General features: G+C 35.7%; 1 protein-coding gene across 4 annotated transcripts in view; it reads right to left on the bottom strand.

Annotated features, from left to right (window-relative positions):
• Window positions 1-18,243, bottom strand: part of THSD4 (thrombospondin type 1 domain containing 4) — a 345,093-nt gene that overhangs the window by 29,200 nt on the left and 297,650 nt on the right. For all 4 annotated transcript variants that reach the window (XM_061999825.1, XM_061999823.1, XM_061999824.1 and 1 more), the window contains one exon: window positions 1,624-1,799. In XM_061999825.1, coding sequence (XP_061855809.1) covers window positions 1,624-1,799 — 176 coding nt within the window. The remainder of the gene's footprint in view (window positions 1-1,623; window positions 1,800-18,243) is intronic.

Raw genomic sequence — 18,243 nt, forward strand, 5'->3', positions numbered from 1 at the left:
GGAAAAATGAACAGAAAGCCATTTGGACGTCCCAGCTGTGAATCTCTTCATTTTTCTACACAGACCATAAATATGACGAGTAGGGATGAAAAGAGAGTTACACAATTCAGGAACTGAAAGACAAAGTCTGAAACAAGACATCTGTATCATCAAACCCCTAAGAGAGGCTATGTCATATTGCTCATTTTCTTTCATCTAGCATTATCCATTTTTATCTTCCAACAGTACGCTGAAAGACACTAAACTATCAGCTTATAACAAATTGTATTATTCCCCATATCTACAAGCAACATCTCAGATAAGAGTCCAGTCAAGTTAGATGTGGTGATCCATAGTATCAGCCACACAGCAAAACTGATAAAGCTATGCTCATCATATCAGCTTTCTTACATTCACTACAAAAGCAAAAAAATAAGACTAAGCCTAAACTAAAGCATTAAAATAAGTCAAATGTAAGCTCAAGGGGGTTTTATGCTATTACTTTGGAAATATGTGTTTAATCCATTTCCTTATCTTTTTCTCTCCAGGTGATTATGTATTAAGAACCAATAAACTGACAATAAAAATTTAAGACCAAACCTCAGCTCAAAGTAGTCTGTAACTACATAACGACACATATTTAAAAAACATGGGAGTCTGCATTGCAGAATCTAGGATCTCAATTGTTTAATCTTCTAGGCTTTTGAAGAAGTAACGTTTGCATAATTATTACATTATTACATTACTTTCTTGAGACCCAATTTAGGAGATGGGGAATAATTTTGCCAATATCTAACTTTTCCCAGCTGAGTAATTAGGGTAGTTACTATTCATTTTTCTCTGAAAAAACCCAGTAGACTCACTTTTTTACCCCATATTGCACTTAAGGGCAAGAAAGCTGTAGCTGCATGAAACAATCATATTGTCAGTTAATCTAGTTCTTCCAACGAGTGGATTTTACCATGTGAAAGCCATGTAATCTCAAAACACACCATTTATCTTTCATTAAATTTCAGTTATATATTTATTCCAACATGATGCAGTAAAATAGTGTCCCATCCTACAGCTTTTTCAATATGATTCCTTCCCCCTTCTTAGCTACAATTTGTCTTCTTCCTTTCTCAAATGTCCATTATCTAAAGCCTCCCTAGTACAGCTTTGCATTAAAACTGCATTGCTTCATATCCCTTATTGTATAGTTTTTTGGGTTTACATTTCTTTTAAACAAAACTGAGATGGCATCACTCTCTGAGAGGCCTTGTCTGATTTAGGTAAATGCTTTGGTTCCCTGTAGAATGAAACTACAACAAATTTGCTTGAGTAAGAAAATATCTGGAGAAAAAATAGTTAAAAAAAAATAACCCCCAGAGATTTATATGCTTATCTCTGTTTTACTGAACAAATAAATCAGTTTTACTGGATCAGTAAAGCCTGAGAGAAATCTTTATTTAGATTTCCTATGCTCTGGAGCAAGATGGGAGCAACAGTAGGCAACGGGAAAATATCAAAAGTACTCTTTCAAAATCAGAGCAATAAAACAGTAACAAAGTATTGGTACCGAATGCAATTTTAGTGTTGCTTGTTAACAATGAAACAAACAGGTTTTTTCCTTCAGGAAGACTAATCTAAACACAAGGAACTTACATAGACATCAAGGACTTCATTTGTTGGCCCATCAGCTAAAAATGACTCTCCTGCAGTGCTGGAGATTTCATTTGGGCGTTTATAAGTGAACATTGTTCCACCACCTTCGTATCTCCCAGGTCGGTCAATTGCCCAGTTTCCATTGATGATGGACCGTCCTGATCGACTCCGCAATGCTGTAGAGGATGGGGACAGAAACACAAGGACTGTCATCAGAGGAAATCATTGTCACATACTAGTGTCCAATCACATCTCCAAAGGTGCACTGCACTGTTATGTTATGTGATCTCTGATGGCTGAGGACAAAGATGGCTGTTGAAAAGAAAAGTTACATCATAGCTGTGTAAAAAAAACCCAAGCTTAGAAAACTTTGTCTGAACACTAGGCATGCTTATACTACACAGAAAGAAAGAAAAACCAAAGATAGCTTTGGAATCTTTCTCAGTAGTTCCACATAGGTTATTATGTGTCTTTCAGACAGCCAGTGGCATAAACTGAACATACATGGATTCCAAAGAAGTGATTTTCTTGCACTTCCTTCCCATGGAATTGTTAATTTTGTGATTTAGATAGAACAAAACACAGAAGTAGATACAGAAAATCAGTATATTATACAATGCAGAAGCACCAGACAATTGAGTGACACATGAATAAATATTCCAGTTCTTCATGAAGTCATTTGGCTATTTTCTCTCTTTCCTTTTCAGAATGTGATTTTTTTTGCCAGACCATCTGCAGAGCCCTGATCTGCAGCACCATCTGGAATGATAAGTTCTCTGAAAATGCCAGCAAGAGTCTCACATAAGGAAAAGCGACAGCAAAACAGATACTAACCAGGGAGGGGCAAAATATGCATTCAATAACCAGTTTTGCAGTGCATTCCCTTTGTCATCAAGGGCAAGTCACCAATTTCTAGATGCTCCTGGTCCTTCTTGTTCTTACTTCCTTTAAAATTATAGTCCCATAGACAGTTAAGTCCTTAAGGTCAGAAACTCCTGCCATGTACATCTGCATAACTTTATGCAATATTACAGTTATATATTTTAAAATATAGCAGTATCTTGAGGCTGAAACCACACCAGACATTGTTTAAGTACATGGGAAAGACATGACTCTCTCCCTTAAGGCTCCATAAAGACTTTAAAACCAACAACAAAATCTAGTAATATTCTTGGCTGTATATTGCATGACAATTTACTTCTTAGTGCAAATTCAAGGTATGAGCTTTGAAGTTAGAAAAACATTAGGATCAAGGACCCTGTTATTCCAGCGACTTATGCTTTGTCCTGACACAACAACTGTGCTACTCAGTTAAAATGCTCTCAGCATTACATACAACTGTTTATGCTGTTGGGAAAAACTTTAAAATGCCTACATGTATGGCATGAATGATGGGAAATAAAACTTATGCATTTAATTTCAAAGTAATACATGTTAGAAAAGAAACGTAAACTGTTCTTACATATTCCAGACATTTGAATTAACTGCAGGCCTCTCAGTAAAGGGCATGAGTGTGACCGTGTGGTGAGAAACATTAACAAAATGTCAATATAAAGGCACAATATGTTAGGGTGAAAAACGACAGCAAGAGAAGCACACTGCAAATATTGTTTTTCTTTTATATAAATCAGCTATTTTAAGTGCAATACTATTGCTGCTCTCCAAGTGCCCTCGTGATGAAAAAAAACTTCTGTATTGAGAAAATTACAGTTAAAGATACAGACAAATACAAGGACTTAAAATCAATTATTCCAATTCGGAACAAAAAAGAAAAACAAGGAGTTAATGAAAAGAAAGATTTGCAAATTCAAAAAGAATACTTTTCACCCAATGTGTGTCTATAGGCCTATCGGCTTCAATCAAACGAGAAGCTGTTCAGGGGAAAACTTCAGTAAGACTCAAGAAGGGATGGAATGGTATTTTTTTTTTAAAAAAGTAATAGCTGCAAAGGAACATCCTGATATTTAAGGTTCTTTACCCCGTGCATACTAGGTTGAGCACATTACTTTATGTTTTCAACTGCATATTCTTTCAATATCTTACGAAATATGCTACTGTTGGTCACAACAACATACAGGGAATTGGACAGATCACTACATTGATCCACACAGCAAGTTCTGTAACTAGAAGACTGAGATGACATCCAGGCTTAAAGACAACCCATCACAAAACTTAGAAGGGAACATTCTGGCTGAAGGGACAGTAACATGGTCAGTGTCCTTGCCTTGTTAAGTTGCAAGACTCAAAGTCTCTTTCTCCTGTGGAGGTGGTTGCTGCTGACTACTTAACTCTTTTTGATTCAAGTAATATTGATGAAATTGTTTATAGAAGATGACTTCATTCTGGTTTTTGATACACATTTAAATAGTGCTTAGATACCATCATGTACTTAAGTCTCTTCTAAATCCTTGCCCTTATTATTTGTTAATGAAAAGCAATAGAGAAAAAACTGTTTCACTGTTCAAGTGAGGGAGCAGTGGCACAGGCTGCCCAGGGAGGGTGTGGAGTCTCCTTCCTTGGAGGTCTTCAAGACTCACCTGGACATGTTCCTATGCGACCTGATCTAGGTTGACCTGTTTCTGCAGGGGGGTTGGACTAGATGATCTCTAAAGGTCCCTTCCAACCCCTACCATTCTACGATTCTATGAGTAGTTCATTAGATAAAGTAGATGACTTTATCAGTCTTCAAGCATCAATCAACTAGAATTTTCAATTGTGCTTGTGATTTCAAGTCAGTTTGCATTTGTTTGCCTTACAGCACATGCAGAAACAGAAGTACAAAATACTAGTATATTACCTAACTACTAATAATGTGCTTGAATTGCAGTTGTATGGACTTTATTAATCATCTCTGCACTAAACTGATACAGTCACACCTGCAGAGAGAGGCTAAGTACACACCACTCTACTTTTTCAAAGTGGGGTAACCAATTATTTGAGAACACGTGTACTATGCAAATGTTAAAACGTATTAGTTTAAGAAAAAAAATATTAGGATTGAATCTGTTCTCCATTCAAAGGAAAAGAAGGTAGTAACTGAACAGCATGGGTATACAAGTAGATAAGTTAATTTAAAAGAATTTCTGTTACTGCATTCCATTCTTTCTACACTATAAAGAAAATTTTTACTTTCTATAATTCTGGACAAAATTTAAGATGTAGGAAGGTTAAGGATTGATGCAGTTGGCTGCCACCAGTTCTGAACCTATGAGAAGGCCTGAGTCACAGTGAAGACCTTCTGACCTTTTTGTACTTCAGAAGGAAAGTAAAGTTAGTGTGTATCATTTCCAATAGAGCACTAAGATAGCTGGCCTAGTCAAGAACCTGGTACATTTAGCTTGCAACTGAAGTAAAAAATTAAATAACATTTATCACTTTGCACCAGACCCTGTAAAAATATATTCACACATCTTGAAACTTTATCTTACTTATTGCTACATGTTTATTTTCCCAAGAGCTATCATACCTTCTCTTGCTTCCTAAGTCCCATTTTCTGACACATTAACAAAACAGTCATGAACTAGAGCTGAAAAATATTTTATACAGTATCAATCATCAAAAAGGCATAATAATTACTCATATACTGATGGGAGGAAAAAATATGGCTCACATACTATTGCATACAAGTTAAATATGAAATCCATTCACAGTATTTATGTGGTGTTTACATTTGTTACATTTTAATTCATCAACTGTGGAGTAAATGCTTCTGCAAAAGTTTGTGGCGACTGCTTTTACATTGGTTAACATGGAATACTTCCTTACCTTTACAATCTCAGTAGTTTTTCTTATATTACTGAAAGAGAGCTGGCTAAGATTAAATTGTTGTTAATAATGAAGCTGTAGAAAGATGGCTGTCTGAGAAACTAAGAGTCCATTAAACTTTCATTTCAAATCCATCATGTGACAGGTCTGAACGAGGCCTCTCCATAAAAAGGGAAAACGTGCCTCTCATGTTTTGATCACTCTGCAGCTACCACCTCAAGTCTGCCCCCTGAAGAATTTTTATGGTGTTAATATTTTTAGCCAATTCTGTAAAAGCTTTACATATAATTCCTCTTGAGGAATTCCTCATACAGTCTGTAGCTGTCTTCATCTATCTTTCATCCTGGGATCTGCTTCTTAAACTAAAACTGTGTTGTTTACAGTGGCTGTCAGTAATGTTTTCCACTAGAGATATGGAGTATTTCAGGATACAAACTCTGATCAACACTTCTGCTTGGGCTACACTTCTATGGCAAAATCTCAACAGGCCATACATTCAGACTTGTACTACAAGTATTTTAAGAGTATTAATTAATTTTCTACAGTTCAGCTTATAGCTCTTGTTTTAGAGTTGTTTGCAGCTCCTGTCTTCCTGTTTAACAGTTCTATACAGCCTCTCCCCTCCAACTCTGGAAGAAAACAGTGAAAGGTAATTTAAGTCAAAGGTAGTTGATGCAGTGGTGTAATAAAGTTCTGTAAACAATGAATTTGCATCCACTTTCAAGGTCAGTATTTCCAGATGGTTTGTAAGAGCAGCTTTTGTCATCCTAATTTAAACTATGTCACTGCAACCATAATATTTGAAAAATGCATCTCTCCACTGCTGTAAAGATAATTCCATTACTATAGTTCCTTTTTATTGTGTTTCTCAGTCTTGTGAACTTTCCTGATTTAAGATCACAATATGCTCCAGCTCCTGAATGTTAGAAACTTCTTAATATTTTCAGGTCAATTTAAAATAACCAAATCAAAAATCACCAACAAAAAAGTTTGTAACACTCAGAACTATAAAAATGCACAAAGATTTGAAGTTAGTATACGTCACAGCTAGGCTACAAGTAAAAAGATGCCACTATTATTACTGTGAAAAACATAATCCAGCATATTTAAAAACGTTCTGTAAAACTTCTAAGAAACTTACCCAGGAAAAAATACACTTACCAGTTACTCCTCTTGCTCCTTTCCCTTCAGCTATAGCTAATTTAATAGCTAAGGTAAGTTTTGATGTTCTAGTTTTTAAAAGTCTCACGGAACGTCTTCAAATAGTCAATTTCCTTATTAGAACTAGAGTATCTCATTTACAGTAGTACCACAAAAAAACCCCAATGCACTTAAAAAAAAAATCAGAGTGTGGATGCAATTGAACTAAAACATTTGCTCTCCTGCTCAAAACTCCCCTATCTTAGATTAAGAGCCTAGTGCTGCTCAAGCAGATGGAGAGGAATTTGAAAAAAGTTGGTATCATTGCACGTCTTGTGAAGATAGTTTTTAAAAAAATGTGCTTTCATTCCCATGACAGTAGCTAATACACATATTATTAGACATAAAGTGCCTGATAAATTTTCAGCTTCTCTGTAGTCTCCCTGTTTCCAAAATTGTTGTTCCACCTGGTTAAAACTAACCAGAAAGTCTTTCTAGACCTTCTCAACTCTGAAATCAAAGCAAATAGCTGGAATTTGGCCATCTTAAGATGATTCACCTACAATACTCACCTGAACAATACTCACCTGAACAGTAAGATAATTCACTATGAGCTATATGTATGAAAATAACTGCCTTGATGAAAGTGTCATCAGTCAGTAAAAGAGCATTAAATGTACAGATCCACAACAGAGGTTAGAGGAATAACTCGGTATGAAAAATCCTACCTACTAAGTTAAATTTGAACAAAAGTAGTTTTCCACATATTTTAGGTACCTAAATTACTAACAGGACTTATTAAATCTACATAAGAAAAAAAGATTTCAAAACTTACAGAACTTTTTATTTCACAGTAAGTTCACATCATGCAAGAAAAGACTCTTCTCATGACATTTTCCTGAGCTGTAATTCCAAGAAAAGGCCAAAACATCTGCTTGTGAAAGGTGTGAACTCAACATAAAAATACATTTGCATGAGTTACAAGGCAATGGTTAATCTCACATCTTCATTTACCTCATTATTATTATAACATAATAAAAAAAAAGGACAAAAAGAAAGGGAGCAATTAAACAGGATCAAATGGCAACGGCCTCTGTAAGATGTAACATACAGTGTGTTCATGTTAATGTATCAGATATTGTCAACATTACACATGTGGAATTGTTCCGTATCATCCCATAGCACCAGTTAAAGATATCCCAAAATACAAAGAGAGTCTCTGTTTTATTCAGCTTACTTAAATACTTCTGAGTATTGACAGAAAAAAAATGCCAGGAAAAATATTCCAGTACTTGTAATGAAAGTAACAGTTAATTGACCATAAAATCAGTAGCTTAGCAATAAATGCTAATATGAACATTTCTACACATGCAAAGAGAAAACCTTGATTTTTACGGATGAGTGCTTAGCATGTGTGAATGAGTATGATATCAATCCTGCTTCATATAAGAATTTGAAACAGTGAATGTCATTAAATCAGTTTTGCCAAGTTTGTCCTTTGGCAGGTTTGATACTTCAACGCGACACAGTTAAAAAAAGCCAGTACAAGAGATTCCTGCTCTGCTGTCTAGGGTCTAATTTACTGTTCTGGTTGTGAGGGAACAGATGTCTTCTGGATCCATTTCCTAATGATTAGTAAACTTGCATTCATTTGAAGATGCAATCTTTAGTGTTAGAATGGAAATCAATTACTTAATGGTAAGTTAGAATAGGTGGATAAGAAATCAATCAAGCTGATTATTACTGGTTACAAGTTGGCTTTTCAGAATCTGCAGTTTTGTACTGCAGATCCACATTACAGACAGATGTCACAAAACAGTCATTATCAATACTATATGAGTGTGCTGGAATTCAGTTCCTTCAGAATTCATTCACTTTTTGCCATTCATCTTGCTTGGCCGCTTTTCTACAGTTCATCCAGCAGGCTTAATGGAAACAGCATTAGCAGTCCTAGTTCACTTTCTGAGTAATTTCCTTTTCTGGATTTTATACAATCACCAAAAGGTGAGATGTCCAGAATGCAGTTGCTTTAAGGACATGCTTACAAGAAATGATGTTAAGATAGTTCTTTAAGGCCTCACCCTCCTCCTATTTCATCTACTTCATTTAACCTTGTTTTTGGTCCAAAATAATCTTAAAATAGTCTTAAAAATACTTAGGACTCTGGAAATGTCCTCTAATTTTGATACATTTTTCTTTTGTGTTTGTTTCAAATGAATCCAATAATAATGAATTGATAAAGCTAGACCACAAAGGCTTTTTGTCCTTCCTTTGTCAGCTGTATGCTGTGATCAATCCACATTTTAATTCTGAATTACACACAGAGATGTGTCAGTGATTGCAGCACTACATTCACAGAATATAAACTATTGAAAACTTTTCCAATGGTTTGTTGCCTGAAGAAGACATCCCATCTCCTTAATTCTCAATTTAGATTTTATGACAACCATTCTAAGCTCATCTGCAACCCACCGTTAAAAGCTGTCTAAACCCAAACAACTGATTGCCATTCTACACTATCTACAGCTGTACTAGATGGTAAAGCTCAGCAAACAAAATCAGACAAATCCCAAAATCCAAATAATATTACTTTGGCAGAAAAGGAAGTGTTTTGCTTTGGTGTCAGAACCTTAGTAGCCTTGGTGTGATTCTGAAAAATGTAGATTGAATTTGGAATTTAATTGTGGAAAACTAAAACTAAAATGCAAAAACTAAACTGTTGTTTTGCAAACATCTGTTGCTTTCCTGAAAGAGCTGTGGCCACAAATATTAGCCAAATTTGACACAGATGCATAGACAGTTTTCATCCTGCCTCAGCCATTTGCTGAACTTGCTACTTTTTGGCAGGTATTTACAATGGTAAGAAAATTTTGATTCACTTGCGTAATTACCTTTTTAAAAAATACATAGATACATAATCATTTATTAAATCTCTAAAGCAGCAACATGGGTAAAGATTCACAGCATAATACTGCTGTCAAGGTAATTTCTTTATTTCATCATAGTTCTGAGGTTTAATCTTGTTCAGAGATCCTTACGGGCCTGTTCCTGTAGGTCATTCCCTATAGCTCTCAAAAAATTCCTGTTTTTTTTTTTTCTATTTGTAAAAAGAAACTACTATTTATTTGCTTAAAGGTAAAGGTTTAACAGTTAATCATAGTAAACAGAAATGCTCATTGTCTGCCACTGCAGCAGTCATATTCTGTTTAGAGTATTCATTAAATCGTTGCTCCCCAATTTCTCCTTGCTGATGCAGCTTCCTCTTCACTCAGTTATGCCTGTTCCTTCCCTCACTTCTGACTCCAAAAGCCATGTTGATGTATTAGCCCAAAGAAAATGCTGGAGTCACAAAGCAGACAATTGCCTACTGCAGCAATGAATAATAGGGACTTTGAGAAACAGAACTGATTTATCATATAGCCATACAATCTATTCAGGCCCAAACAGCTTTGATAAAATCTCCAAACAAATTTCAGATTTAATCTGGATGTTACAAAAGGGAATGTACTTTCAGCTTCTATCTTTTTTAATTCAGTCTTCTCTGATAGGTATTAGTAACAGCCAACTGAAAAAAAACCCACGTGTCTTTTGGTTGAGAAGTAAAATGAAACAAACATAGACTCTCTGACTATAGTATTCTCACACTTCAACTTCTGATACTCTGGCACATGCAAGTTACTACAGAACGTGCATGCAGCGATATATGACATGACATTTGCAAAATATGTGATTATATGACATTTATTGTGCTTCAGTGTCACTATTGCTCTCCCGTACATAATATTCAATCCCACTGGGGAAGAATTGCAACACTGAAAATGTAACCAGGGGCCTGCTGACAATAGATATAAATAATGGAGTTAATCAATCAGAAGATGTATTTAAATCCTCTAACCCACCCAGCTGCTACAGCAAGACAGTAAATGTATGTCTATATATGGGCTGAAACTTTTGAAATAATGAGTTCATGAATCAGATTAGATGATGTAAGTAAAAACATTAATGAAAGCAGAATTTCATCAGTTTGGCAGTTCTTTCCACTGCAAAGTACAGGCACTACTTATGAACTGGATTTTAAGCATAATTTTCAGGGTTTTTTTCTATTATCGCTTTCCTTCGTCAAAATTGCTCTAATAAACAGCCTTTTTCTTATTTTTCAAACAGGTGCTTTTGAGCAATTGATGACTTTGAATGTGATTATTTATAGGTACATAAATGACCCATGCTTTCCATAGGGAGTAAGGTACACAGAGGCAACACTCCCAAAATGTTGAGATATTATTTTAAATAGCTTACCTGGAGCAAGTTCATGAGGTTACTAGCACAAAAATAACCTTGTTTAATTCCCTATAACATGATAGGCTTTATTAAAGTCAGGAAAGTGTGGAGGCATTAACGGTATGCTGTTAACTTTCTATGCAAATGTTGTCATCACAATTAGAGACATAATCTTTAAGGCTAAAGTTTATAAGCGTCAGTCTCAAAACTTCAACTTTTATAAAGCTGAACACAAATTTCAATCTTATCCCAATGAAAAAAGCATAGCTCAAATTTTTAGCAACAATATTTCCTACTATACTTCAGTAATATCAAGAAATACTCTGCACTGGTAATAGCTGTAAACCAAGTATTTAGAAATAACAAACAACACTCAGGACTAGTAGTCTCCAGGAGGGATACATTTCCAGTGTAGAATGTGATATTTTAAGCTATGCAACTCCCAGTGAACCTGCAGATTATAATATTTGTCTTAGTTACATAATTTCAGTTAAAATCTGGTTCTTCTGTTTCAAAAGTTGATCGGACTGGCTGCTAATGGCTCTGAACGTGATAGCTGAGCCTTCTGGCACAGCTCAGCTGCACATTAGTTAGCCTAGCACAGAAACTCAGCACTTGCTTGGCCTAAATCCTATGGGTGGATAAATGCAATTGAATTATCTTCTAATCCAGACACTATTTCAATCAGAAGGGCCAGATTAGTCAAACACACATGTGCAAATACCCCATTCCTTTCTCCAGCTGGCATAACAAAAAATGATTTTTCCCTCCTTGCACTTCTTTCAGCTGCCAAGAACTGGAATAGTTGTAAGTCAGCTAAGTTAAAACAGCAGATTGTGATATCTCTAAAGAATCTCATAAAAATCAAAGCTGAAGTACAAAGAACTATAACTACTTCTTTTGTTTGCTAAACAGTTTTAATTCCCTGCAACGAAAAACTGGAGCTAATGAATATTCCCAAGCTGTTCTGAATTTCAAGTGGAATTTCTCAAGAATTCTGGATGCTCTGTGTGATAAAGTTGAATACTGTAACTCAAAACAGGTATCTGTGAGCTACAAAGCACTGTTGGGTCTCCTAGCTTAGACATGAATTCATCTGGCTCAGTGTCTGTCACTACCACTCTCTGGAGTCTTTTGAACCTAGTGTCTAATTTCAGACAAGCCTGACAAAGGTGCTAAATTCTCAAATACAGTAACTTTTGGACAATTGTTGACAACAGGATAGAGGAGAGATCTAAAATTGCTTTCCCCTGCTGACAAGCAGGTTACAGCATGAATCCACAGCTATCTGTGATACTAGGCCAGCCAGCTGGCCCCAGAGCAGATGAAGAGTTTATAACCACAGCCAACACACAAGGTGCATCTGAACAGGGCATTGGCACAGAGGCTGAAGTTACTAGCACAAAGAGACATCAGAGGTTATTATGGGTAGGAGAAAATTTGCTTTGATTAATTTAGTGTCCGTTATGGTAAGGATACAGGAGTTTTGATTAATTTAATGGCCATTACAGTATGGCTAGAGGCCACAAACTAAATCAGACACACTTAGTTGCACTGTCCATGTTCATCCCTGACAAAGCATTCATTTCTTCACTTATTTTCTCTTCCAATAAAAGCTGACAATGGCATAGCAAAGCTTGGTCTTCAGCTTAAAACAACATTAATTTATTACAGAACCTCCTGAGTATTTGGCTCTATAAGCAAAGAAAAACAATATATACACTTGTGAAAGGCTGTCTCCATTTACCTGAGAACACTTTGCCAGAAGATGAATTCCTGGCACAATAAGCTGGGTGGTCAGAGGAAAACTGGAAATACAGAAATTCAATTCAGCATTGGTATCCAGTTTCTCATACATTATTTTCTGTCTGTAAAGGCTCGGGGCAGTCTCACATGTGTTATTGTTTATGTCAGTCTACACATTTAAACATAAAAAAGATGTTCTGGGACTGAAGTGATTTGATATTTATTTGACAAAGCTATCAAACCATGTGAAACACACAACTCATACCTGGAAGTAAGCCCAGAAATCTATAGACATGACAAAAAATAGAGATAATATCATTTTATTGATGATTTTTATAGGTCCAAGAACAACAAAGAATATGACTGAAATATTTCATGAAAAGAAACACAGGACTATTCCACATACCAATAATTTCAGTGTATCACTTCTCATTGTATCATTGTTCTTTATTCCCAAGCTACCTATTAATCTAATAAAACAAAAATTTTCTCTGATCAAAATTTGTCCTGGAAACACAGAAAAAAATTCTGGATTTACAAGTTGGGAGTATATCCCCGGATCACAAAATAAGTCTGGCTAATTAATTTTGTATGCAGCATGGATTAAAAAATGGAGTCCAGATTCTGAATAGATAAAAGAAGAAAATGAGTTAAGTATCACTAGTACAAACTACATAATTAGTTTGCTATTGGGAATGAAATTGAAGTTTTCCAAACATACGTGGGAAAGAATATATTACTAACAAGAAAGATGTATTTTTCCTTCTTTATTCAAAGAAGTTATGTATTGACTTCCACCTACACTGTGCAAGTAGATCTCATGCAAACTGCTTTGCAGACAGTTGTTAGCATTTCTCAAGGCTGACTTTCTAGACGTTTTTCTTCCAGTCCCATGGGTCTCTTTATCAATACATTGAAAAGAAATTGTTATATACACAGACTAACACAGACGTAGATTTTTCCAGAAGGGGCTAGGGGAATCTCAGAAGCCAGAATGGGCCAAGTTTATGCTCCTAAACCATGAAATATGACCACAATGAGTTTATCATGCTGAACAGTAAATATTAAACATTTCAGAGGCAAATTTCTTATTTCCCATTTAAAAATTTCACTTTAGAATAGAAGAATCCTTGTCTTTATGTATTTGATTAATTCTTATTAAACTTTGATAAGTTCTGTCTTCTCCCTTTAATGGAATTCTTCCAGTATCACTTTTTTCAGAACTATAAAAAGTGATTATCTATAGCAATAATTTTTGTTTAAACCCAAAATTATACAATCCATCAACTTTTTTCCCCTGTATTTTAGACAGTGTTTTTCACACTGTTTAGATTGACAGTGAATTTGGGTTTTTGTAAGAGTACACCTAGTACACCTAAGTTCATATTCATCTGGGAACACCTTTTCTCATAGTTGAGATACTTAAATGTGACTTTTTATGACACACGTCTATGAGTAGAGATCTCGAGTTAAATATCTACTCTCTCTCAGAAGTCATTTAAGTTATCTTTCTGCTTTAACCACCAATTAATTACTGCAATAGTAACAGACTAAACATGTCCAGAAAAATACTTCATGCTACTGAATAATATCAAAGTCTTTAACTTTACATGACCTACTTCAATCTGATTCAAGTGAAAAAGGAGTTTTATCAGGGAGAGGTTAATTATAGAGAAATCATTCTTCTTAATCCAGTTCTTTGTGGGCTAGATCATAATGATTGCCATAATTTAAAGTGGTTACATTTACAGGCCAGTGCCAAGTCATAAATCAAAGCACTGCATATTGTATTTCACTGAGCGAGTACCTCAGATATGCCTTTCTAATATATTAACAGAGCAAGCTACCATTACTTTGGCGGGTAAGCTGTTTATCTGCATATACTGTGCTCCATAAATGCCTTGTAGTATAGTTCTGTAAAATGTGACTTCTTGGAACCGAGTGCCATTTTAACACATTGGCTCCAAGTCTAGATTCCTCCTGGGAATAAAATGAGATCAAAGTCGCTGGAACTGTCTTGGAGAATGTTTTGCTGTATAAGTGAGCCACTGCCAGTGCAAACCTTGACTCTTCTGCAATGTAACACAATGGTGAAAGTATGCCAGTTGTTCACTTTAAAGTGTGAAAGGACATGGCTTGGGAGAAACTGCTGTACCACACTGTAATTCCCTTCTTCCCATCTCCAGTATAATTTATAACCCAAGTGACTCAGAATCAAGGATACAAAATGTCCTTCTGCTCAGTCTCCTTCTTCATTCAGGCTGACTCCTGCCTACGTAGCACTGAAAATCAAGTTTTTCAGGTGACCTCCCTGTAGCATGGAGGTCACTGGCAAAGGACTCCTCATCCTCAAGCAGGACAAGATTTCACCCAACACATCCATTACACCTGTGACCTTTTTATGCTTCAAAGCATGGATTCCAATACTTAACCAGTAATCACTCATTCAATAGCTACCCTGCTATTACATTACTAATATTAATGATGAAGCACTATTGAAAACTTGTTGACAACCAGGAGCTAAAAGCTCAAGTAAACTAAACCAATCTTTTTAACACAACACGTCTCTTTATGGCTCTTACCTGACCAACTGAGATCTATATGTGGCTTTTGTTTAATTTCAACTATTAAACAGGAAGCATATGATGCATCATTCAATTTACCTCTTATTCCTGACTAATAAAATATTGAAGTGGTCTACTTACTAACAAAAAACCTAAACTTTTTTTAGAAAGTTTAGAAAGTCAAAGATGGTCAACTACACAAACTTAGGAGAGGCTTTAAGATTCTTTAGAGGCCTATGTCCTATTGTATTGTATCACTTTTGATACAGAAATCCAGGTTTAAATTCCCCCTGGCATTTTAAAGAACATATTAGTAGAGTGAGTTTTTGTTTGAATGGCCCAAATATTTGTATTTCCCACTATGCTGCCTGTCAATTAACATCTTCTTTCCTTTACTTTCTCCATCCCTTTAATTTATTTTCTATTTAATCTTTTTTGTTTCTATACTAGGTGCTAAAATAAGTCCAAAGTAAATCACAAACCCTGCCCACCTCACCCAAAGAAACTGTAGCCAGCTGATCCAATAATTTCTCTTCCACTCAAGCCAATAAAATCATTGCATATATCTGTATTGCCGGTCTCTTCTGTTCAAAAGGAAAAAAACCACAAACCAAACCCCAACAAAATAACCTCCAAACCAAAACAATTAAAAATTCAACAAACCAAATCAAATCAAACCAAAAAAGCAGGGTAAAAAAAGATATAGAATAATACTGAAAACCGCTGCAATATAAATAATGTACTGGCAGAGCAACACACATAAAGGCTTTCACTGGCATAACACACACAGGCAAAAAGTAGCAAATACTGTTCTGTGAATAGTGAAACTCTCTGAAGCTCACTATTGCTGCCCTGATAACCAGCTAATGGAGTTTTCTGTTCAATACTTTTCTCAAATACATGGTGTAACCACACTGTTTCTCCCACTTCTAAACCCTATGTGAAGAGAATGGATGTAAAGCTTTGTAACACCTTTTTGTTGTTATTGCATTCCACAAAAGGTGGATGTTAGACACCTCATAAAACTGAGCTCAGTGTTAATCACTCTGGGACACAGAGCATCGCTCTCAGTTTGGAGTAGGGCAGGAAGCTCAGCACTTTATCCAGCAACTGATGCTTAAACACTGTAAGATTCCTTCAATAACCAACAATGGTTTCCATTTTTACTCAGGCAGGGTAGGAATAGTAAAGCAGTAGCAGGAGAACACCCAATTGGACTCAATTTTTAGACAATGAAGATCTTCTACGTCTAGTGCGCAAAAGCTGCAGTCTCTTTGTTTTTGTGCATGCACACATACAAGCCTGCAAGCTGCCAACATACCCATGTTTGAGCAAGGCATCTTGCTCAAAATCAAGAAATATAGGTTGTCTACAAAAATTCCCACTGTTGCCCTTGTCAATGGCCAAAACCCTCAGTATGTTACTGCAAACAAGCTTTACATAACACACCAAACATAACAGATTAATCATTTATTCAAGACTCCTTATCCCACTTTTTAGGTTCGTTTCTGTCTACACTAAATAGGAAGATACCACAAATTCAATACAGTGAAGGTGACATTTCACCTATTTTAATTGGCAGACTGAAGTGCTATTCATAGTTTTCAGTACAACATATTTCTCTGCCTTCTTTTAATCAACCCCCGTTTCAGGGTTTTCAAGTTGAGAGTCCCCTTGTTAAACTATTATTTTACTTATAAATTAAATATCATGTTTTCATTTAAGGACCATAACTCCCGGGGAAAATTTCTGATCATGAATTGATAACATGACTAAAAGATCTTTCTGGGCTATGATATTGATATGCATATATTTCAAGTCCAGTGAGTTTCAAAGCTGCACATTTTTCACTTATAATCCTATGAAAAATCCACACAGTAACTTCATTTCCTGCCTAACCTCAGTGAAAACAGAACAAACCCCACTCTAAACACCAAAACACAAATCCATTTCCTTTACAATGCCTTGTTGTCAGATACAGTTTAGGATAATGTTCACTTGAGAGACAAGAATTTTTGGTAATTTGCTCAAGAGAGAAAATATTTTCCATTTTCATACTAGGAGATATCCACAAATACTAATGTCTTATTTGCTTTCTCTTCTATTCATTTAATGTGTCTTTCTGTTGACTGTTTCACAAAAAAAAAATTCTACTTCATGTGTCTGCAAGTATCTCTTCATTATTATAATATTACTATTACTACTGATGGATTCTAAAGCTCTTTATTCAAATCAGGTGTTACTACATATTGCTGTACTTCCCAAGGAAACAGCCAGGCCTTTCAGTTCATCTAGGGCAGCACAGTTCCAATGAAATCAATGGCACCATTGTAATTTACAAGCCACTGAGGATCTGCCCCTGCTTGTTTGAACAGCAGCTTTTTTACATCCACAAGCACGTAGGCATAAAAGTCTGCCAAAAGTTCAAAAGCATCTTTAATTTTTTTGCACTTCTTTTCAAACAGTTTTAAAGTTATTTGGGCAGTAGAAAAAACACTTCATCCAGCTAGGCTCCGAAAGTGTTTAATACAGTTCATTGCAATAGGAGTGCTTAATGGGCATTTTCAGGCTGCTCCTTATCCTGCTCACAGGATCGTGAGGATCCAATTAATTTATGTCAGAAAAACACTTTGAAGATAAGAAGCACTTTCTGTGACAATTTACTCAAAGAACCAAGGACCTTTTGTTTCAACAGCCAAATTTTGGATGGAGGCATGAAATACAAACCCATACACTGGTGGATTTCAGCAGAAAACATCGAGGGCAGCCTTGCACAGAAAGAAGTTTCAGTCACTGTTCCTACCTTTCCTCTAGAACTAGTTACCATCTTGAATGGATTTGAAGTGCTGAACAATTACACTGATATTTATTATTAATTTTAAAAGGCAGTGTCTTGACATATTTTTGAAACATCTTACTGATCTATTAGAGAGCTTTTCAAAGAATGAGAAACCTAAGCAGCTCTGCTTCTACTGATAGGTACTACCATGCAAAACCATGCCTGTTACTGCACGCCCTCAGATAAGTTCTAGGATTTTCCATACATTGATTTGGACTCTGAGAAAGCTGGATCATCATGACATTCAAGAGGTCCAAAATAAATATTTAACTCAAATCTACTGTCAAT

The sequence above is a fragment of the Colius striatus genome, chromosome 7 (assembly GCF_028858725.1).
Source record: "Colius striatus isolate bColStr4 chromosome 7, bColStr4.1.hap1, whole genome shotgun sequence".
Classification (NCBI taxonomy): Eukaryota; Metazoa; Chordata; class Aves; order Coliiformes; family Coliidae; genus Colius; species Colius striatus.